We start from the raw sequence: 23,854 nt of genomic DNA, 5'->3' as shown, positions 1-23,854 counted from the left end.
ATCGCGAATGAGCTGAAAGTTTTATACAGGACTGCGTTGTTTTATTGATTTTACTGTAAGCGTTGCAACATTTTTAGAAAGGGCCTTTCCTAGGCTGAGTTTATTCTTCTAAGGGCTTGCAACAAAATAAGCAATTCTCAAATGCTATTTTTTTTGTAACTCCAAAATAACAGAGGCTATAACCTAAAGAAATTTCCAAATTGGTAGCACTTTTTGTGAACCGTACTTGCTAGAGTTCTGGACTAAACATTTCGTGAAATTTGAAGATTAGTTTACCTTTTTTGATTTGAGTTGCATGTAGTCTACGAAGTAATTCGATAAAACTAAAAACAACTTCAAAAACACCTTGCGTTTACACTTTCTCTGATCAAGATACAAGATACAAGATACTCTATAAGACTTTACTGTTTACAGGGTCATACAGGGTGTTTCATATATATATATATATATATATATATATATATATATATATATATATATATATATATATATATATATATATATATATATATATATATATATATATATATATATATATTCTCACGTATTGATTCACGGATGGAAAAATGTGATGACACTATATTCCGGGATATCATCCGTTCGCTCGTTGAACTCCGACTGGAATCCTGCATCCGACTAGAATCCTGCAAATCCTGCATCCGACTGGAATCCTGCAGACGCCCCGCCAAAATCCCACTTGGCATCTTCAATGCTCGCGCTCCGAAAACACTTCGAAACACGTGCGTGTTTGGCGGATTCCTGCAGGATTCCAGTCGGATGCAGGATTCCAGTCGGAGTTCAACGAGCGAACGGATGATATCCCGGAATATAGTGTCATCATATATATATATATGTATATATATATATATATATATATATATATATATATATATATATATATATATATATATATATATATATATATATATATATATATATATATATATATATTATAGGAGATAGGAAAACAACTTAACTGTCAAAAAAGTTGAACATTTTTTGGCTTATTCAAAGTTTATTATTCGTTAGGCTACCTTCCGGAACTGCACTGGTTTTCACAATTTTAATCTAGTTTACGCAAAATTAGCCCTTTGTCACTATAAATAAGGTTACTAAATTTCAAATTTCAAAATCTAACAAAAAATGCTTAATATATTAAAAACATGTTTTTTTTATAAATATTTATATTTGCATGAACTTTTTTTTGTTTTCCTGTATGAGAAATCTTTTGCCGAGTGTAGGCGCATGTTTTTCGAAACACCCTGCCTATACAGACATTCCATTCACCGCCACGTTGTCAGATTTAAATTTTTAATCATGTATTTGACGCTGCACTTTGGGGGATTTTGTAATTTTTAAGAGAAGAGTGCTATAACTGAATAATATACCTACAATTTCAGTATATTAAATATGATACAATTCTACAAAGTAAAACGCAAAGCAATACAAAACAAGAGCAAAAAAAGGAAGAAAAGCCCATGTCAAATATTATAAGTAGCTATGACATCATTTTATTTTTAATTAAAAAAAAAGCACAAGAAGAAGAAGAAGATAGGGTGGCATGCACCAAGGCGAACAGCCGTTTGGAATATTGTAGGAGTTAATTTTGAGACTAAGATAAATCGTGCCATAATTTAAATAATCGTGGTACGAAAATGATCTCATGAGGTGTGGTGATTGTGTAATGGAAACAAAGTTCTCTAAAGCGCACTAATAAATTCAGGTTATACATATCGTCCTAACGATAGTTTTCCAGGTCAGAAATTAGTGGGTGGTTGTTGCTAGAATACAATAGAAGTCAGTGTATAAATAAATAAATTGACTTGACAAATAAAAAATAAATAAAAAATAAATAAATAATAAATAAATATGGATCACATTTCATAATTCTTTGTTTATTTAGGATAATATGGCCCGGGAATTTTTAAGTTTTAGGCTGTGAATCTATCTGAATTAGTCACTTGCTAAAAGCTAAATAAAAAACTTATGTGTAACTGTAATTTTATCGGTGACATTCCCATCCAAATACAATTTTACAGACCCTCTGTATCATTTTTGTGATGAATATGTATGTGACTTTAATTACATAAGGTCTGGTTCCAGAACTTGTTTCCATTGAAAGTTGAAAAAAGAAATTAATAACAAAAAATGTCAAATTTGAAAAACAGTTCCTTGTTGATACATGAATAAATATAGACCACAATTCATAATTGTTTGTTTATTTAGGATCCAGATTACTCGGAATTTTATCAAACTGATAGTAAAAATATGGCCCGGCAGTTTTTAAGTTTTAGGCGGTGAATCTATCTGTATTAGTTACTTGCTAAAAGCTAAATCAAAAAGTTATGTGTAACTGTAATTTTATCGGTGATATTCCCATCCTAAGTAAAGATGATTTTTTAAAATATATTTCTCCTATTTCTCTCTCTATCCCTCACCACATAACATATTCATGCAATTCATTATGTAGTAACTTGCATATTTCATCAAAAACTGAAGGACTGCGGTAGGTAAGGCTCTAAGGCTATCAAAGTATTAAATTTAAAGCTTGGAAATACGGGCCCATCCCTTTCAAAAAAGAGCGCCTAAAAGAGAAATATCCTTGCCGAAATCTCTTGTCTCAAACAGAATTTTTTCAAGTTAACTTTGTTCGAGGAAACTTCATTCGATGCCATATCAAGGCACTTCTTCGTGTATCACATATCTTAAACTTCGGGAAAGTGTGACATTTCCAGTTCTTTTCAGGCACAAGTAAATTTGATTTACGCGGTGAAGAGGGAAATAGGCTTTGCCGTGTTCTCTCGTGGAGATTGAAAAGTTCCGCACCGATAAAGCGACAAGATTTTTTTGTTCGTTAAATGATTTTCTCTTTTTCTAAAATGCCAGACAATGTAAATAGTAGTTACGTTGTTCAAAGGTCCAAAAACTGAGTTATGTTATTAAGCGTAAAAATATTGGGTAATATTGCCATTATACATGTTCGTGCACGGTTTTTATAATGCAGGGAATTAATTTTTGTTTTTTTTTAGGAATTTGGCAACCAGCAGAAAAAAGGCGTGGCCTGTACCTTACTCAAATTTTCTCTACTCTAATTTACATAATTTTTTAGAAAAATTGTAGTTTTTTAGATATATATTTAGATATACTAATGGTCATTTCTGACTTATAATTTAGTTATTGATGAACAATATCTCAAAAACTAGAGTTATTAAAAATAAAGAACAAACAAAAATTATGCAAAGTAAAGCCTATATTCAACGAAACATATTTTTGGATTATAATAATAGCGCGCATGCAGTATTAGATAAAATATGAAAGGTATAAACTAAATTATGTAAACCAAGTTTCAAAACAGTATGTGAAATACTGGGAGATTTGTATATAAACATTTTATTGTTTTAAATAAAGTTTAACTTCTAATCTCATATAAACCGGATGCAAAAATGAGAAACGGCATGAAGATTCAATATTTTCAAACAAAACGTCAATCAGTACGTGTAACGTATTTCCTTGTAACATGCACGTAGAATATTTTTAACTCAAACAATTTGAAGCAGAGTACAACAAAAGAAAAAAAATACAAGAACAAACGGAATATTCTTATCTAAGTTTCCCAACCCTGATGAATAAATTCAACGTAGCGGTATTCAAAAATGGAAAAGGCGGTTATCAATTTTCATTTTTATACGGTAAAAGAGATCTTAATTGGGTAAAACACGGCGAGCTTTAAAAGGCCAATCAACAGGCTAGCGCTTTACACAGAATACAAAGGGGAATGCTGCCAAGAGATGTCAAACAATGGGCCAGACTTATGTGGGACATCTGCTTTTAAGCATAGATGCACACGTAACACTAGAGCAAGCTGCACGATTTACGAGATATTAAAATGATAGGAATAAATTTACTAGGTTAGAGCATTAAATTCCGACTACGCTGCCCTCACGGGGTATTTGAGGAAAAATGAATAAAAAATCAGTTTTCAATGTGCATTGCATTTAAAAATAAACCCAACGGCAATAATATCATATCAAATATTTAAAAAATTACGCTGCCTCAAACATAAATTCGAATGTTCTGTGGAAAATTTAGAGGTAGGATTGTTGCCATTATGCTATATTACTTACACTAAAACATCATTTATTATTGTTTATCCTAAAATAATTATTATTAGATTGTTTATTATGTCCTTTTTTGCGAGGAACAGTGGAGATTCCTGCCTGGAAAATCTACTACGTATGCAGTTCGAAAGGTAGTGTCAGAGTCATTATCAACTATCAACACTATTATGTTTTGAATCCTATTTTAAAAATCGTATACAATACGTACCAGCTCATCTTTTACTAGATTAGATGAACTAACTTACGGGGTTGAGCTGAACGCTCACTCTTGGTTTTCTTGTAATAATTTATTTTTAAATAATCATAAAACACAAAAACTTCTTTCTTTTTCATCTCTTACTAAGGATCATGTTGGTGTCACCTTGGACGATAATCTTAATTGGAGCGCTTATATTGATGTTTAATATAACATAATATAATTAGAATTTGGGCTTTCCATGGTTAGAAAGTTGAAAAACACACAATTATATATATATATATATATATATATATATATATATATATATATATATATATATATATATATATATATATATATATATATATATATATATATATATATATATATATATATATATATATATATATATATATATATATATATATATATATATATATATATATATATATATGGTGAATGGAATTCAGATGATCTAGGAATTCAAGGATTCAATTTACAATAGAACTTGAAGAGGATAACAGTCTGCCCTTTCTAGATGTGAACATCACAAGGACCGAAGATGGACACTTGGAACACACTGTCTATAGAAAACCAACACACACTAATAGATATCTGAACGCTAAATCTCATCACCACCCGTCACAGATACAGGCAGTGGCAAATACATTAATTGCTCGGTCCTTCAGGCTCACAAACGAGAGGAACAGAGATAAAGAACTGAAGAAAATTAGTACCTGTCTTCGACAAAACGGATACCAAAGGCGCACTATCAGCAAGGCAATCAGTAAACAACAACAGCCGCAGCAGAGTGTGCAGGACGAGACTCAACGAAGATCGATCGCTGTCCTGCCATACATCAAGGGGGTTACTGACAAAATCGGCCGAATATTACGGAAACACGACATATCAACGGCATACAAACCTGACCATACCATCGGAGCAATACTAAGAAACCCAAAACAAAAAATTACTCTGGAAAACCAAGGAGTATACAGTGTAGCATGCGGATCGTGCAGCCTGACGTATGGGGGACAGACCAACAGAAGGATTTCGGCCAGGCTCGAGGAACATCGTTTAGCCATAAGAAACAAACAAACAACATCTGCTTTGTTTCAGCACCAACATCAGACAGGCCATAAAATTGATTTCGGCACTTGCAAACAAATAGCTAATATTCCTGATTTTAGGACTAGGATTATACGAGAGGCCATCGAAATAGAAAAGTGCGGACACCTCAATACGAGAGACGACGCTCTGCATTTATCCAACACGTGGAGAACGATAATCAAACAGCAGAGCGATGCGCAGCAGCCAACGGGGACATCGCAACTACGATCGGGCGAAATTAACAACGCGACAATTCAGGGGGCGGAGCCACCTCCCCCCACGCACAAGCAGCACCGTTACCATCTCCGGCGCAGAGTATAAATACCGCACGCACCGCGGATAACCTCCCAGTGTTCGAAGTGTTTTCGGAGCGCGAGCATTGAAGATGCCAAGTGAGATTTTGGCGAAACGTCTGCAGGATTCCAGTCGGATGCAGGATTTGCAGGATTCCAGTCGGAGTTCAACGAGCGAACGGATGATATCCCGGAATATAGTGTCATCACATTTTTCCATCCGTGAATCAATACGTGAGAATATCATACACCTTTACGGGAAGGAGACCTTTACAGCCACCAAGTGTTATGAAAAACTAAGACAAAGGAGGGTTATTTCGCTGTGCAACTTGAATTTTCTTAAAAACTGCCGCAACCAGAACTTGCTGCCAACATTTACAAGGTTGTCTTATCACACACGCACCAGAAAGACACAAGCTATCCTGGACAAAGCTAGCAAGGCCCTACTCCAAGACCAGATCAGGCGGACCCGGTACGAAATTAGTGAGACTGAGCTACAACTTTTCAGACTCCACCTGAAACTGAGCAACAAGATCCATCAGTTGCTGTGGGACCGCATAGAATTATTAACATCATGGCGCACTGAGAAAGACAAGGACATCACGTCAAAAAAACTGTGGAAGAAATTAGAAATCCTTCAGTCAAATTCCAAAAAATCAGGACAAGTGCCAAATACAAACCGAAGCAGTACAGTTCATAATATTTCAGCATACCATCTTTCCGATACAGAAGTCAGCGTACTGAATAAGGGATTTAACTATGCAATAGCTCCAAAAAGAGTACCCGTCGAAGAGATATATGAAAAGCCCAAATTCAAATTGTATTATGCTATATTAAACATCAATATGAGCGCTCCATATATATTTTAATATTTTAATTCTAGTCACGCAATAAGGGTTTTTAGATTCCAAAAAAGACAATTAGAATTCTGTTCAATTTAAATTACAGAGAATCATATCGACCCTATTTTTCTAGTCTTCGAGTAATACCAGTACCTTCAATCTTTATGTATTGTAGCCTTAATGAAATCCATAGAAATAAGATAAACTATATTTTGCACTCAGACAGTACCTCGTTATCGTTTAAATAAAACTAATATTTGCCCCTGGGAAGGCAGTCACTTTTTTCTAAATATGTACTTATGTGTTTTTTTTTATAACCTTGATCATTACTCTTTCACAGTAGCACAATATTATCAAAGCAACATATCTGATTCAGGAATACTCTCGTGATGATAACAATGATATTAAGCTCTTAAACTGGACGGAAGATGACGCAATGCTCTAACCGAGTAATCAAGTCATTGACTGGACTTGACGAAGCACTGAGCTTATGCTCTAGAAAGAGGCCCAGTGAGTCTTCTGAGACCTAACTATTGGAATGAAATCATTAATCACTAATAATGAAAAATAATTATATTGGTAATAACTGTTCTGCTTGCAGTTTTGTTTAATTTTTTAGATTCCAGTAGAAAATCATTGGTAATGGAAAAAACCAACATTAGACTTTCGGATATTATTTTGTTTTCTTAAATCTCGATCAGTTTTGTCAACTTTACAATACGAATGAGTACTGTTCCACACGCGGAATAGGATAACTCGGAATATCAATACCCTAGTTCCCAAAGAAAAGGGTGTGAACCTATTATGCGCCATTATTTACAGGGGTTGGAATTATTCAAAGGGAAATTATTCAGAACATATTGAAACCGAATATGTACCTCCATTATGATCAATTTTATTGGCATCTTGAATTTATCCGAATTCCACATACATATTTCAAAGACGGACTTTCAGTGGCAAGATGCAGGTGAGAAAAAAAATCGAATTTAAAAACGACTTTTGTTTTTTTTTTCAAGAACATACCAAACATGCTCCGCATTTTCTTTTCGTTTAAATTTCCCTTATAGGTCCCTCATTTACCTGTAGCACGGCTCGACATACGCACAATTCACATGTGATCAGACACCGCACATTCGACCTTGCTTAAAGTAAATAACTATACAGTAAAAATGAAATAAAATTATGATGGTTTTATTCTTAAGTAGAATTTACGGTGGTCTTTACTTAAATAAAAATTTAATTATTTAATTAAAATTAAAACCATCATAACTTTGTTCAATTTTTGCCTTTTCCGAGGAGAATCTTCGTTTTATGAAATACGTTTCTACTCGTATTAAAATTAGAGGCGTACTTTACGTAAGTATTTATTAATTATACGTATATAAATATTGTCTTGCAGAACAGACATTTTGCGGAACTTGCTCCAATATTTGTTAATTCGGAGAATTGTTTGGTTAGAATTATTGTTGGGAATAGGCAAACAATAGTACAAGGTATATTAGTCAACAAGTTTGCAAAACTCAATTTTAGTCACTAGTTTGATTTGGCACGAGCTTAACATGAACGGAGCACCTAACGGAACTTAAGGCTATTAGAGGTGCACCTATAATATCCCAAATATATAAAACGTCTCTGAATGAAACTTACAGCAAAATTAAAATTATCTGTAGCGCCGTGTTAAAAGAAAACTGAAAACTGAAAACTGAAAAGTGGTAAACCGAAAAGTCACGCCACTGGTCGGAGCCGGCAAGGCAACAAACCGGAATAATGCACCTTAATTCCCTGCGAATGTGCTCACACAAGTTCCGAAACTCCGTCTAATGTAAATCCTTTGGGTTCTCTCATAACTAATTAACATTAATGACACTGATTGAAGCAAATCCTAACTTACCGATTATTATGGAAATATACGTTTAAACCGGGTCGAAAGCTTGGAAACCGGAGATGGCTCATTGGTGGAGATACTTCCAATGCGACGTTCAAAGGAAGGAGAAATCTTGGTGCGTGCCGTTTACCTGCATTCCTTTTGATTAACTATTTCAAAGTTGTGTTTTTATTCAATGAAGAACTTGGATAGCAAATTAATTCATGGCAATACGAGTGTGAAATTCATAAACAAGTGCTTAGAAGTAGAGTTTCCGAAAGTTTAAATAAATAAAATAGTACAAGTTTGAAGACATGGTCGTTATTGAATATTCAAATGGAGTTTATACCTATATAGAGACCAGAGACATCGACAGCTTAGAGATTGAATGTTATATAAAATAAATTAAATTGCACCTAGCGAATATCTAAGAATTGATTTTAGCACCTTCTAAATAATAATACCCCACCATTTGCCACCCGTGAAAAGTTAATTAAAATTAAGAACTAGTTTTTTCAACTCCCTTCTCAAGGATCTAGCCTGCGGAAAGTGTCGTTTATTAGGCAAGTGAAACTCGTGACTCAAACGCCGTTTACCACACTTGTTGCACTATTAACACCTTCCAAAGAATGAATCCCCGCCATCTGTCACTCGCAAAAAGTTAATTAAAACCAAAGTTAAAATTTACTTCTACTGAGCTACCTTTCCAACAAAATGTTCACCATATCCGTGGGATAGTCCTTTCAATCAGACGCTGCGTCATTGTGGGGCGTAATTTTCATCTTGATTTTTGCACACTGAACATTGAACACCGTTTATACAAAATTTTCCCATGTAAACCATAGTTATAGTGCCGCTTTAAAGCTGAGAAAAATTCAAGTCTTTCTTGCGAAACGGGCTTTTCCAAATAGAAAGACTTGTGGGGCGTTCGAACGATTATTTTTCACGAAATTAAATAACAATAAGGGAACAACAATTCACTGAAAACCGCTTCTCAATATTTTTATCCTAACATAAAATATAAATACAAGAAGATGAAACTAAAAAAAGTTGATTTTTGTACCATTATCACGTTACATTATTGTTCAATTGTTCAGAATTTACCAAATAAAACTACTGCTATAGAGTTAGTGCTTAAACCGAATTTTTAATGAAAAAATTACTTGTAATTCGCGTGTATGAGGCCTAATAGCGCCGCCCACGGAAAAGAAGGAATTACAGCACTCCAATTTTATCATTGTCGTTAAGTGTTAACTTATAAATAAAACAATTAACAATAAATTTTGAGATGAATAAGTAGTATAAAGTGTTTTAAACGAAAGGTACGTGAAAATTATATATTAACAAATTTTTTTTTCTGTAATTAAAACGTGTAACAAATAATAATAGTTTTTTTATTGACAGCATAACCTGAAAATATGGCATCGGTAAAATTTCTTACCTCTCCATCTCAGGGTCGTGAAAAAGAAACGCATTAATTAATTAAATTCGTAATTTAATAGTGAGGTAAGACAATGCCTAGGCTAGCTCATTAACAACCGAGAAAAATTAATAAAGTAGAAAAGAAAAAAAATATATATATATACTAAACCAAAGCCAGGTTGGAAGGCGGTGAAGGGCACCTCGGTCAGTCCCGGAAGGTGGTAGGTAGGCGCCACGTGATTCGAAAAAGGTAGACTTATCAACCCGAGGTACCAACCCGTAAAGGAAATAAACAAGTGAATCACGAACAATAATTTATTTCCTTCAACCTGGTGGTAGGTGTGAGTGTCAAATCTCACCTTCAAGTTTTGGCGGTGCAAAAGAATATAAGACACTATAATTTAAGGCTATAAGTTCCGCAAACCGTTCTTGAAGAGAACAGGCCACTTAAGCTACCCAAACCTCAAGATGTCCCGAACGTTACACAGCTGTCTGTCACTATCCCGGGAACCAAGCCAAGATGGAATGGTGGCTCAATGAGACAGCCGCAGGTGGGCAGTCTCAGTTAACCCAGCAAAGTCCGTCCGGAAAGCCGGCTGCTCGATAGGGGAAACTCCACAACTAAACATGTACCCAAGAGACAGCATACACTGCAAGACACCAAGTCTGGTCTGGTATTCCGGTGAAAGAAGAAACCACGTGGAAGGTTTGCGGGAAACGGAGCAACAATACGTACAATACTAATTAGAAAAAAAAAACCCTAAAATAAAATCGGCATAAATTGAGGAACACTGATTAGGTAGCGAAATGGTTCCAAAAGGTAACTTACCTCGATTCGAGGGTTTTCTGGAAATATGGGGCAATGACAATTCTTTTCAAAATCCCTCGTTGAGGAAGATTCCCATTCCAAACTCCAAATAGATCCAAAAGTATGGGAAATCATAAATTAGTGACCAATTCACATATCCCCCTCTTATTGGGGTAGCACTACCGGCTCAAAAAGAAATCGGTCACACAAAAGAAAATCTGCCACAACCCCAAGCTTCAAAAGCTAGCGTACAAAATGCCGGACGATTCAGACAACCAGTTTTATTAAAAGGCTAAACGGGCACAAAAAATTAGAGGGAAAACGCCACTCTTGCCAACCTAGTCGACGGTACGCCGCCAGTAGAAAGAACAACCGAACTATATCTGTGGTGATGGCCGTATGGCCCGTGCCAAAGAATCGAGGTTGCGTCAACGAGATCGAATTACCCGAACGCTATCCATGGTGGCGACCGGACGGCCAGTCACAGAAAATCGAGGAAGAATAGGTTAAGAAACAAAACAATGTTTACTAGGCTCGCCAAGGAATACCGAAGCAATGAAAAGCAAATGTGGTCCCTAGTCTCATAGGGTGACAGATGGTAATGGTTATGACTCCTTCTAATGCGCAACTAATACTCTGTTTTTTGCATTAGTATCTCTCAGTAAACCGGTGTCACTTAAGAGAAAACCAAGCGAACAAGGGGCCACGCACACAGCCGTTGCAGCATAAAATATTTATGGTTCGGCAACACAATCGGCCGGGGAGTACAAGTCCGAAACTAAAGGAACCGAGTCTACAAAAGAACGTGTGTTCAAATTGCAAAATCGATATGAACCTAATAAACAAGAATTTTAATTGTTAAGCAGCACTCGCCAAACAGCAAAAGGTGAAGGAAATGGACAGTACAATTAATTCTACAAGGTACTAATAAAATAAACCCGTTACTTCGCAAATGTGCCAGCACTCTCACTTTAAAAATGCTAAATTTTACCATTGAAATATGAAACCGTCACAAATTGCAGACCGGATTTGAAAATATCTCCCATTCAATAATTTTCACTGCAGGTACGCTAGAAAAAGGAAAAAAATTGGCTTTTTGTCATATTAAACACATTGAAGAATACGTTGGTGGCAATATTAACAATAAGCTAATTGCTAAATGCATTCGGCAAACGTCCGTCACTGAAACACCATATAATTTACAGATTACAGAAAAAAAATTGTCAAACTTTAAAAGTGGCTTTTTTACTTGATTCTTTAATTTTTTTAGCTGAATAGTAAAAGGGACGTGGTACATGCTCAATGTACTTGCATTGCCAAAGAAACTGGCGAATGCAAACATATTGCGGCATTTATCCACCGAATAAACAATGACCGGAGTGTGTCTAAAACGAGTGTTCAGCAAAAGTGGGGATTTCCATCAATTAATCATTCAGCGAAAGAAAAATATTCTCGAGGAGCTACGGTAAATGATTTTTTTCCTCAAAAAGTGCTTAAAAATCCTCCTCAGCCACTGCACTTGACTTTGGAAGACTTTGACGATATCGAATGCCCAATTAAAAAAAGGTTAAAAGTCGATCATATTAGTGAGGAAGAACAAGTCTGTACGGTGGTCATGAATATATGTCTCGAAGAACGACAGGTAGAATTAATATCAGACTGTACGAAAAAGATGATTGCTTGTCTTTTAAAGAGTGCTGGTCAGTGTATCACCATAGGAAAAGACAAGTTGGCTCTGTCATCTGAGATAGCACAGTTTTACAGAGACCGGATACTATTAGACAGTGAAGAAGTTTTCACATTGTGTTTACAAACCACACAACAAAGCAAGACGGTAAAATGGTTTGAAGCAAGACGTGTACGCATAACGGCCAGCGCAAAAGCTCATAAGATAAAAACAATAACTCGCACTTCACCTGAATCTTTACTACAGGATTTTCTGCATCCGAAAAGTTTAAATTATGGAATTCAAAATGAGGTAAAAGCTCGCGAAAATTACAAATTACTGCATGATGTTCACGTATTTTGTGTCTCACAAACAGGCCTGGTTAGGAGTCTCAGTAGATGGAACAGTAGTCAGTGACGGCATGGTAACTAAAATAGTTGAAATAAAATGTCCAATATCATGCAAATCGAAACCAATATGGGATAAAGAAACGAAAAAATTTAATGTCGGCTATATTGAAACTGTAGCTACGGGAAAAGTCCAATTAAAAAAGAACCATATTTATTATATTATATATTATATTATTTACGAAGGTTGAATTCATTTCTTCATGAAAATCAATCTGTACAGCAACATCTTTAAACCGCGGTTGCAGTGAGTCAATAATAACTTCACTACATTGCTGTATATCCATATGATCATTCAGGTTATCGGTATCCTTATTGTCGTTGAGGTCATCGTTACGTGTTCTTATATTAACAAGCTTAGTGTTGTCCATTTCGGAACCATTTGAATTTTGACTTCTCCGCATTGCTCTCGCGAATCTGTAATCGAGAAATCCTATATTTTTTAGTAAAATTTTTAGTAAAACGATTCAATTAATTTTTCATATCATCCTCTGTACAAACGTGGGTCTTTTACGTCCAGCCGTTTTGTATCTACTGATCTCGGTCCAAAAATTATGTACAAAATTACTGTTAACGTTACTAATTGTCAATCCGAAATATCGATTATAATTTTACGAAACCAATAGAGAAACTTCTTGAAATGTATGTGGTTTACTCAATAAATATTACATTAAGGACAAATGAAAAATTTTACAACCAACTAAACGGCAAATGTAAAGCAAAAAATATAGTTTTTCGTGGAAAAAAAATTTTGCGATTTTTTTTCTTTTTTTAATGTTAATTACATGGCCGGGGCAAAACATACCCACGTTTATAAATCAAGGTTTAATAAATAGAAAAATTACCTGCTTTGTGCTTGTACTTGCTCTGATTTATTTATTTTTGGTATTCCGTAATATTTTTCAGGAAATATTGTTGGGAGATATGCAGGGCTATTAGGATGCTCCGACTTTTTACCTCCTACAAAACGTTGACTGCAAATACATGATCTTAAACTAGGTTCCCAAGAACTTCCGTCACGACTACAGAAAATTGAATAATCATTTTTACAAATTTATAACAATAAATTCTGAATCAGTTATTAGGATAATCATGGTCTTACTTACTTGATTCTTTTCACAGCTTTAACCCACTTTACTCTCTTTTCGACGTTATAGCCTTGCGTGGGGAATTTATAAAATTTTATGTTGTTTAAGTCTTCATTAACACAGCAGCCAGGAACACAACAAGTATTTCCTGATCGCCTCATTCTAACCATTTTTTATTTATAATTAAAAACCGTTTAAAATTATTTATATTTTCACTTTTAATCACACTACTCATTAGAGTGTACGAAAATTTGGAGTGCAAAGATTCGACTGACGCTCACGAGGATCGCTGGCATCCAATTTTTCCTTGACCACGCCCCCCCCCCACACAGAGCCTATAGTAAGTACATAAAAACGAGAAAGGATGTCAAAAAACAGTAATGTCAGCTATGGGGTAATTTTGTGCACTTCGAAGGTGTTGCAGAAAAAAGTTATAAACTAAACGTAACAATAAAATAGTGTTTAGTTTAGTAAATTCGGAATGGATTACTGGGCCCTTACTTGACTATCTAATGACGTAAAAAAATCAATCATTGCATTTCTCTGACAATTTTTTTTGGATTATCAAAAAATGCCACCTGTTGATAGAACTTGATTATTCATAGCGGGATTGATAGCCTAAAAAAGGAGTTATTGGTAATTATTTTCGGTAATGATAAGGCAAAAAAGATTGAAGAAAAAAATTTGAATTTGTCTCAGCTTTGAAACAGTATTCACTGAAAATAACTAAATGAATGACACCTAACATATATTTCAATCCTCCTTGATGAGAGTCGCTCAAGCCAACACTAATTTTAAGTAAATTTCATTGAACGATTTTGTGTCCGCCTGGCCCTATCTCTCATCTAACGGCTTTAAAACATAATCACATAAAAATCTACTACGACAACGTCAATAGGCGTAAATAATTAAGGGACATAATGAGGAAAATATCAGTGACTAACCGAGACACACACCTGTGTTTCTACAATTAGCTCGTAATAACTACATTTGACGTGCCTGTACTTGTAAAATTCATTTGGAACATTTTTCCCCGCAATCGTCTGAATATTTTATACCTGTAATTATTTATTATGCGCGTTCGACGTAGAGGACAGAGCCCAGCGAGCCTCTGTTTGTTCCCTTTTAACTGTGCAACGTGTTTAACGACTGCCCTCGCATGTTTGCCTATGTGGGAAGTAGCGCATTAATTTTTAACATCCAAGGACGGAATAATTAATTCCGAAGCTCGGACTAGACCGTTTATAAGCTATTCTTTTTTTACGCTTTAGTTAATTACCTGACAAGTACTGCATTAGTGTAATTTTTGTTTTCGTACTCAGAGTCCATTTTTGTGTAGGAAGCCACCAATCTGTACAGTGTGATTTTTTCTTTGATATTATAGGGTACAGCCTCAACGGAAAACTGAGATATTTTTCCAGCGTTTTGTTTAATGACGTAATCAGATCTACGCTAACTAGTTTGGGTCTAAAAATATCGGCAGGATAATTTTCAAAAAATAACAGTTTTGGTTAGTAGAATTTTTGACTTCTGCATGTTCAAAAAAGCTCAGTTATTGAATTTCAATCTAAAGTCAATCTAAAACCTTAAAAACACTAAGAGAATATAACCCATATGGTTATTGAACTGAGGTGGCTTTTACTTGATGAAAATCCATTTATCAAAATAAATAAGAACTAAAAGTTCAGCTTTTCACGAATTTATATATTATGACATGACAATTGTTTCGACAACACCGTGTCTTTATCAAATGTAATATTTACAAAACTACCTGGTACTACATATACCGAAAAATGACCATAAAACCTAAATTAATGTTATTGTGAGAATTTAACTTCAATAAAGGAGAGGTATTTAAATCTCATTGATCGTTAAGCAATACATTTGAATGTCTCATTTTGTTAATCTCAATGGCTTCCAATAAATTTAATTTTTTTTTTAATTTAATTTTTTTACTTTTTGTATGTAAAATATCAAAATTGTCGTCAAAAATGTGTTTTTCTGTGTTAAGTGTGTAGCATAATTAGAATCTAAACTATTGTTTTTAAACGCTCTTTATGTTCGTTAATGCGTTTGTTGAGGGATCTACCTGTTTGTCCAATATAAATGTTCATTATCAAACATCAAACATCAAACATCCACATTTCAACCTGTAGACACCTGATTTTTGGGATTTTGGACATTTCGATTTATTGTTTTTTAAATATTTTCATATTGTGTTGTTAGTTCCGAAAGCTATTTTTAAACCACATTTTGACAAATGTTTTGAAACTTTTTCGCTAGGTTCTCCTATGTATGTAATTGTTTTAAATTGTTTCGTATTCTGTATTAGCTTTCGGATAAATAGAGTTTACTGTTGTCTGTATTTGTTTTTTATTTATAATTTTATCTATAATGGACGGATTGTAGCCGTTGTTCAGTGCAATTTGTTTAATGATATTAAGTTCTTTGTTGTAATTTCCTGTTGAGAGTGGCGTATTAAGAAGTCTGTGTGTAAAAGAGTTAAATGCAGGCATTTTGTGTGTATAAGGGTGATTTGAGCTATTATGTACGACTGTGTCCGTGTGTGAAAGTTTATGATATATTGAAAAATTTAATTTGTTTTGCGCTTTCAGAATAGTTAAGTCTAAAAAATTATGTAATGAATTAATGTAATTTAACAAAGAATTCAATTGTCTGTCCGTTCCAACAAAGCAAGCAAAGATATCATCCACGTATCTATACCACCATAAAAAAATTTAGCTTAAAGGATGTTCTAGTATGATATTTTCTAAATTATCCATAAAAATCTCGGCTAACAAAGGTTTAAGTGGGTTTCCCATAATCAAACCTTCTTTAGAGATATAAATCTTTCCATTAAATTCAAAATAATTTTGGTTTAAAGATACTATTAAGCAATCTAATAAATCTTGTTTCACCAATGGGTTAACCTGTTTCCGAGTGAGGGTGAAATCTACTAAATCTATCACATGCATAGGTGGAATACTGGAAAATAAGTTTTGTACATCAAAAGACAATAGTGTTGCGTTAGAAGGGATTTTGATATCTTTAATTTTGTTGATTAATTCAAAAGAATTTTTTATTGCAAATTTTGGTTTAAAATCTATGTGGAACTTTAAAATATTTACTAATTTTTTCCATTATAGATAAAATTATAAATAAAAAACAAATACAAACTCTATTTATCCGAAACCTAATACAGAACACGAACAATTTAAAACAATTACATACATAGTAGAAATTTAACTTCAACTTAAAAAAATGTTAGTTTTAATGATATCTCGTAAGTTACAAATATCTAATGTTTTAAATTTAAAGTACGCCATTGAATTAAACGTAACAAGTATTTCGAATTTCGTTTATTAAACACTCGCTCCGCTCGTGTCAAATAAACTCGTGAGTTAAATGCAGTTTACTGCACTTGTAGCATAATATACTATTCTTCACGCTGGCAATTTTGACACATGACAAACACTTTTTTTTAGTGAAAACATTATTAAACTATATCTTTATTAAATAGATAATTTTATTACGATTTTTAACATAGGAGGGTTATGTTGACAAATAAAATTTTTGTAAGCGATTTTTTTCTTTTATTCTAATTCACGTTTCAGTTTGACGCTCTTCATCTAATTATCTACGAAAAAAACGTAATATGTAACAAAACAATAAAAAATAAATAGGAACCAAAAGTTCAGATTTTCACGAAATAAATTTCGTGAAAATCTGAACTTTTAGTTCTTATTTATTTTGATAATTGGATTTTCATCAAGTAAAAGCCACCTCAGTTCAAAACAATAAAATAATAAATAAAATAAAATAAAATTACCTTTCTTACAGATCGCAAATCAATAATATTAAAAATCTCATTTACAACAGGTGGAAGCCCATTTATTGTAGCATAAGTTTCTTTGTAAACCTAGTCTTTTATAGCTCCTCACAAAAAAAAATCGAAAACCGCGGAGATATGGCGGCCATAAAACACCGGCGTTTCTTCCTATCCTACACTGAGAAGTATTGTATATAGGTAATTTCCAATTAAAATAACAATGGCGGTATCATATTGATACCACTGTTAATTTTGACTAGGGCGTAAATTTAAACATATCTTCGAAGTCATAGAAACCACCATCGATACTAGATGGTCGAAAAATCGTTGAACCCACAAAACCACATCAAACATTAAACTCGAACTGGATTGGTTGGGAGTAATCGAACCCTATGATCCCATATTAAACATCGAACCCAAAATTTATAAAACAATAAAATACATAGGAGAACCTAGCAAGAAAGTTCCGAAACACCTACGTAAAATGGTCTCAAGAATGTTTTAAACATCAAAAACACCATAGGATAATTAAAAAAAACTAAATCACGAAAAACTCAAAAATCATAAGTTCATAAGTAAAAATGTCCCAAAATTCATATCGGATACCGAAACGAAACTAGATAACTCTAAACTTAATTATAACTAAATTACAGAGCAAATTACATTTTTCCATTTACCATAAATCCTCACACACCGACACAGTAATACATAATAACCCAAATCACCCTCACTCACACAAAATGGCTGCCTTTTATTATTTTATTCACATACTACTGCATATACAACTTTTGACAGAAATTTTTGAAAAACAATTCAATATTATTAAAAAAATAAATTTTAGCAATGGTTACGACCCTTCTTTGATAAAAAAGATTATAACTAAAAAACAGTTTCAAATAACAAAATTTATAAAACAATAAAATACGACAGAAAATTTTGATAAATTATTAAATATTATAAAAAAATACCTTTTAGAAATGATTACGACCCCTCTCACGTCACGAAAAACTCAAAAATCAGGAGTCTACAAGCTAAAATGCGGACCATGTCCCCAAATTTATATCGGGCAAACAGGTAAAACATTTTTAAAAAAACGTATTAACAAACATAAAATAGCATATAAAAATAAAAGTTCGGATTGTAACTTTTCATTTAAAAACAGAAATGCACAAATGAATCAAAAATGAAAAAAGTAAATTTGTTAGAAGCTACGGAGATTAAAAAAATGAGATATTCCAATCTATATCAATTGGATTTAAATGGGTATCCGTTGTTAAATTTAAATTTATAACACGGTGTTGTCGAAACAGCTGTATGCATGATATACTATTTATGTGATTTTATTAAGGACAAAACTTCCAAAAATTTTTGTATTTATCATGATACAATTAATATTTACGCAACTAGAAGAATTTTAAAAAATCACCGAAAATCAGTTTTTTTCTTGAAACATCTTGAATGTTGAGTACAGATTACGAAACTGCAATTCTTTACCCAATTAAAATTTCTCGTATCTGCTTTAGAGACACCAGTACTAAATAAACAAATATTCACCCTGTGCGCTAAAACTCCAAAGAAAAATACCGAAAAATACAAGAAAAAGTTTTGGTTTGGTTGATAGGCGTTCTTATACGTTACTGCACCTTGGCTAGAATCTTATTAAGCACAAACAGTTAGTAATACCTTGTAATATTATGGATTTTATTTCCAAATTGTCTTTTCTACTCATAAAACACATGCCAATCAACTAATTGGGTTATTCTTATAGTGAATTGTCTGCCACATTTTTGCCTTAATCTGGAGCGGAAAACGTAATTAATGGTTGGGTCAAACCTCGAGTCGCCGAAAGACATGCCAACCGAGCACCGCTTTCTTTCCTTTTTTCTACCTTTGCATGCAATACAACGCTACCACTGCGAAGGTCAATGTAATATGGGTTACGCATACACCACACAAAATATTTCAATCCGCAGTCGCGATATTGATTGATTCAATATTTTACGGTTTAATTTAAAACAATACACGCGTTTTCGTTTTTCGAATTGATTTATATAAATTTTATATGGAATTATTCCACGGTGACATTCTGCAAACAACAATGGCGCACGTATTCGAAATAAAACAAAGAGCTGGTAATACGGTTGGTCTGCTGTCGCCAAACGAATATCATATGTAGTTAAATTTTAAGTGTTCGATGCTCACTGTAGTGCGACTTATGGACGGTAGGGAAATAAAATATAGGTTTGAAATTCAATTTGCAAATTGAAATTTGAGGAACATATCGGATCAAAATTAAAAACTCGGTATTCTCATAGGCACTTATTGGGGTCACATGTTCATTATATCCAATTGAATTTAAGGGTTTTATCCTCTGTCTGACGGAATATAGTAGGCGCATCTCGCATATTGTACCAGTATCTGAAATATTGGTTTGAATATAGATAATGGTTTTTTTTTTCGATGTATAGAACTTTAAGTTGGCATTACTGTTCAAGATGGCAACCGATTTAACAGCTGTCAAGTGATTTATTCTCAGCAATTCATCATAAATAGACTCACGCCTGAACAACACTTGCAAATGGGCCCAAAACGAGATTGCCGTTGTTCCCGATTTTCATAAGCGAATTTTGTTTAGCGATGAAGCGCACTTCTGGTTGAATGGCTACGTCAACAAACAAAACTGCCGCATTTGGAGCGAAGCTAATCCTCAAGTGTATGTCGGAACACCGTTACATCCAGAAAAACTGACCGTTTGGTGCGCTTTATGGGCTGGTGGAATCATTGGTCCGTACTTCTTCAAAAACGATGATGGCCAGAACGTTACAGTCAATGGTGATCGGTATAGTGTGGTTTCAACAAGACGGCGCAACATGTCACACAGCTCGTGCCACAATCGATTTATTGAAAGACACGTTTGGTGACCGCCTAATTTCACGTTTTGGACCTGTGAATTGGCCTCAAAGATCTTGTGATTTAACACCGCTAGACTACTTTCTGTGGGGCTATGTAAAGTCATTGGTCTATGCGGACAAGCCACAAACGCTTGACCATTTGGAAGACAACATTCGCCGTGTTATTGCCGATATACGGCCACAAATGTTGGAAAAAGTCATTGAAAATTGGACGTCCAGATTGGGCTACATCATATGCCAGAAATCATATTTAAAAAGTAATGCCACAAAAAATTTATCAACTTACACAAATACACCCCTTAGTATATCGATTACCTAGCAAAGAATGAAGAAGGTGGTAATATTTTTCGATATTTTACATTTTGTTAAGTTATCTGTCGTAGCCCAGTCTCCTAAAAACTTGCTCATTTGGAATGTGTTCGGAAAGAAAAGAACGCCCTTATGAGTAACACTTGATTACTAGCTAGCGAAGATGCAAAGACATAGATAGATTGTTAAAGATTGTTTAAGTTTTGAAAATGTATGGCAGTATTTAATAAGTTTTGTAGGGTTTCAGTGTATTTGATGTTATTAAAAAGCTAATTTGTCTATCTAAACCACTGCTCAAAAAAGTAGATGATATCCCAATCGATAAGTCCAACCATACGTATACAGAAACTCGTGTCTAAGGTTGATCTTCTGCACTCGTTGAAAAGGGTATATAACTCATAAACTTGAGTATCTAAATTGACTTAAAAAGCATAATTGGCGTGTTAGTTTCTTTTACAAGACCATTAAGCACATATCTGATGGAAAAATTATTTATCGGTCCCAGGCACATAAACGTAATATTGTACTTTTCATCAATTTGCGACATATTTTGAAATAACTGAATGTGCATTTTTTTATTTTTTTGTAATTTTTGGACTGGATTAAAAATATTCAATGATTAATTAAATAAAATTTTAATGTTTACTTTTTTTATCGTACCTTCGTCTGCATATTTATAGACTGGTTTATTTTTTTCCATTCTCTACGTCTATTTATGTATTGGTTGCTAAAATATTATGTTTCTAATTTTTGTTTGGAGGCTACCTCTATAAAATGTGTTCCTTTTTGTCCAATGGGTCAATAAACGTATTAATATTGTTATATAAGGAACATATCCTACAGATATTGCTTAGTTTTAAATATTTTATTAATATATTATATTATATATTTTAGGGACAGTAGCTGTAGATTTTCACCGGTTTTCTGTATTTCGAAAATAGCAATAGACCTATTGGATCTAATTTGGTAAAATAGATAAAGATGGTGTAGTTATCATGAAGCGATTCCTAGAACGAGTACTTTTTAGTACGTGCTTCACTTTGGAGTACTTTGTTCGGTACACTTTTTTCAAAAAATCAAACTGTGACGTTGTTATTGCACATTCTATTTCGGAATAACTTAGTCCGGCACATTTTCTAATCAAAGTTAAGCAAGGGATATATTACATCGATAAATCGCTTAAAATTGAAGCTTTAGTAATCGCATCGCCAGTCAAATATCACTCGAATTGCTTCAACGTTTGATCAGTTAAACTGTAACTTTTGAGAGACACTATAAACTGTACCCAATAAATTCGAATTTTTGTTTTTTTTTTTTAATATTGTGATAAAGGGACGTTTTAATGAAACACATCATGATCTTTTAGGAGATTGCCTTGGGCGAAAACATAACTTGAGATATGAACGAATACCTACATTAATTTTAATATTTTTGTAGTAAATTGAGGCAAGGTCACATATTTGTTTGTAAACATATGAAAAATAAACTGGATGCTATTTGTAGTTTATCAAACATCCCATAGAGAGGAGAAGCAAAGAAGTTTGCATTTAAGAAACTTTCATGTGATTGACCGAGCCTGGAAAGGGATCCGCAAAGTCCTTTTCCAAACAACTTACCGGTCGTCGTACACAAATCCAGAATCCAGCGTGTTGTAATAGAGCAGGAAGGCCAAAGCACAACAGGCCGTACCGACGTAATCCATTATCAAAATTTAATCTGTTCACGCGGACGTTCAAAGGACGAGTAAAAAGCTGTTGATTTATTCTTCAGCCTACCAAGCGTCTAAAGTCTATCATACTTCCGGAGAGGTTCCCTCTCTCTCTCTCTCGTGCGAGAGAAACCCTTCTCTTTGGTAAACGATAACGATTGACTTGTTTTTGTCGGGTCGTCGGAGGTTGCGTTAAATTAATTGTTGATCTGCTGCGGTTGTTCCGGCAAGGGTACGGAGTAGCACGCGGCTGTGTTGCAGTTTTTCCGGGCGCGACGATACCACATGCGATGAAGCATGAGAGTGCTCTACTGTGCGATCGAACGACCGCTATTCGCGGTTATATACTCACGTAAACTCTCATTGCGCTACGAACGCGGACTGTCGGGGAAACGATCGACCCTTCCCGCTTCTGTTCAGTTTCCACACGCCCCACTATGGGCGTGCGCAACTTCAGGGATTGTTCATTCTCAAGTCTGGAATACTACAGGTGGCAGCGTGTATCGGTGTATAGGGTGTTCCTTGAAGGTATGTCAGAAGAGGTTAATTGTTGAGCACATTTTATCTTGACATGACGTCGGCCAGTGATTTGTATCCCACGTTTTTTTTTTCAAACAAACTTCCGCAGGCTACTGTAATACTATTTACAAAACTTCTGGGGTCCTCCTGCATCGGTTTTTGTTGAGTCGAACTTGCTAACGTTTCGCTAATCATCCTGTTGGCGTTTTCAGATCTGAACTGAAACTGGCTCGCATTTTACTCTGTACCTGCTTATATATTGTGTGAGGGGGGCCCACCTAAATGACTTGCATAAACGTCGTCTCGGATGACTGACTTCCATATTGGTGACAGGTAAAGACCTGAATTGCGGTTAAGATTGTTAGGTTGCTTATAGATTTCTATAGATTCTCGGATTTTTCGTTCATAGTAGAATTGATTAAATGCAAAAATTTTAGTTTTATCGAACAAAATTTTATGTCCGGGTTCGTGATTATGTTCGGCAACTGTTAATGACTTTATTTGTCTTGTGTCTTAAGACTCATTCATGGTCCTTAATTGACATTTTTCGTCCGATCTCTCCAATGTATTCTTTGCGCATACACATGGAATGCTGTAAACTCATGGCATCTCAAATGGAAGTAGTAACTCTGGTTTTGACGTTATATTTGTTTAGAACTTTTGATATGTGGTCAGTGATGTTTTGAATTAATAGTTTTAGTACTCGGTAAACAAGAGAGTTAATAACCGATGATTTTTGGGCCGGATGGTGATATGATAATGCATTAAGGTATAGGTCTGT

The 23,854-nt window shown here is 34.2% G+C and overlaps 1 protein-coding gene across 1 annotated transcript in view; it reads right to left on the bottom strand.

Moving 5' to 3' along the window:
* Positions 1-22,942, bottom strand: part of LOC132704423 (protein O-mannosyl-transferase TMTC2) — a 420,838-nt gene extending 397,896 nt beyond the window's left edge. The window contains exon 1 of the mRNA XM_060674416.1: positions 22,463-22,942. Coding sequence (XP_060530399.1) covers positions 22,463-22,548 — 86 coding nt within the window. The 5' untranslated portion in view covers positions 22,549-22,942. The remainder of the gene's footprint in view (positions 1-22,462) is intronic.
* Positions 22,943-23,854: the final 912 nt, after the last annotated feature.

The sequence above is a fragment of the Cylas formicarius genome, unplaced genomic scaffold, assembly GCF_029955315.1.
Source record: "Cylas formicarius isolate icCylForm1 unplaced genomic scaffold, icCylForm1.1 PGA_scaffold_7__23_contigs__length_41026272, whole genome shotgun sequence".
Classification (NCBI taxonomy): Eukaryota; Metazoa; Arthropoda; class Insecta; order Coleoptera; family Brentidae; genus Cylas; species Cylas formicarius.
The sequence above is the reverse complement of the archived record's forward strand: the minus strand, read 5'-3'. Positions and strand labels throughout refer to the sequence as shown.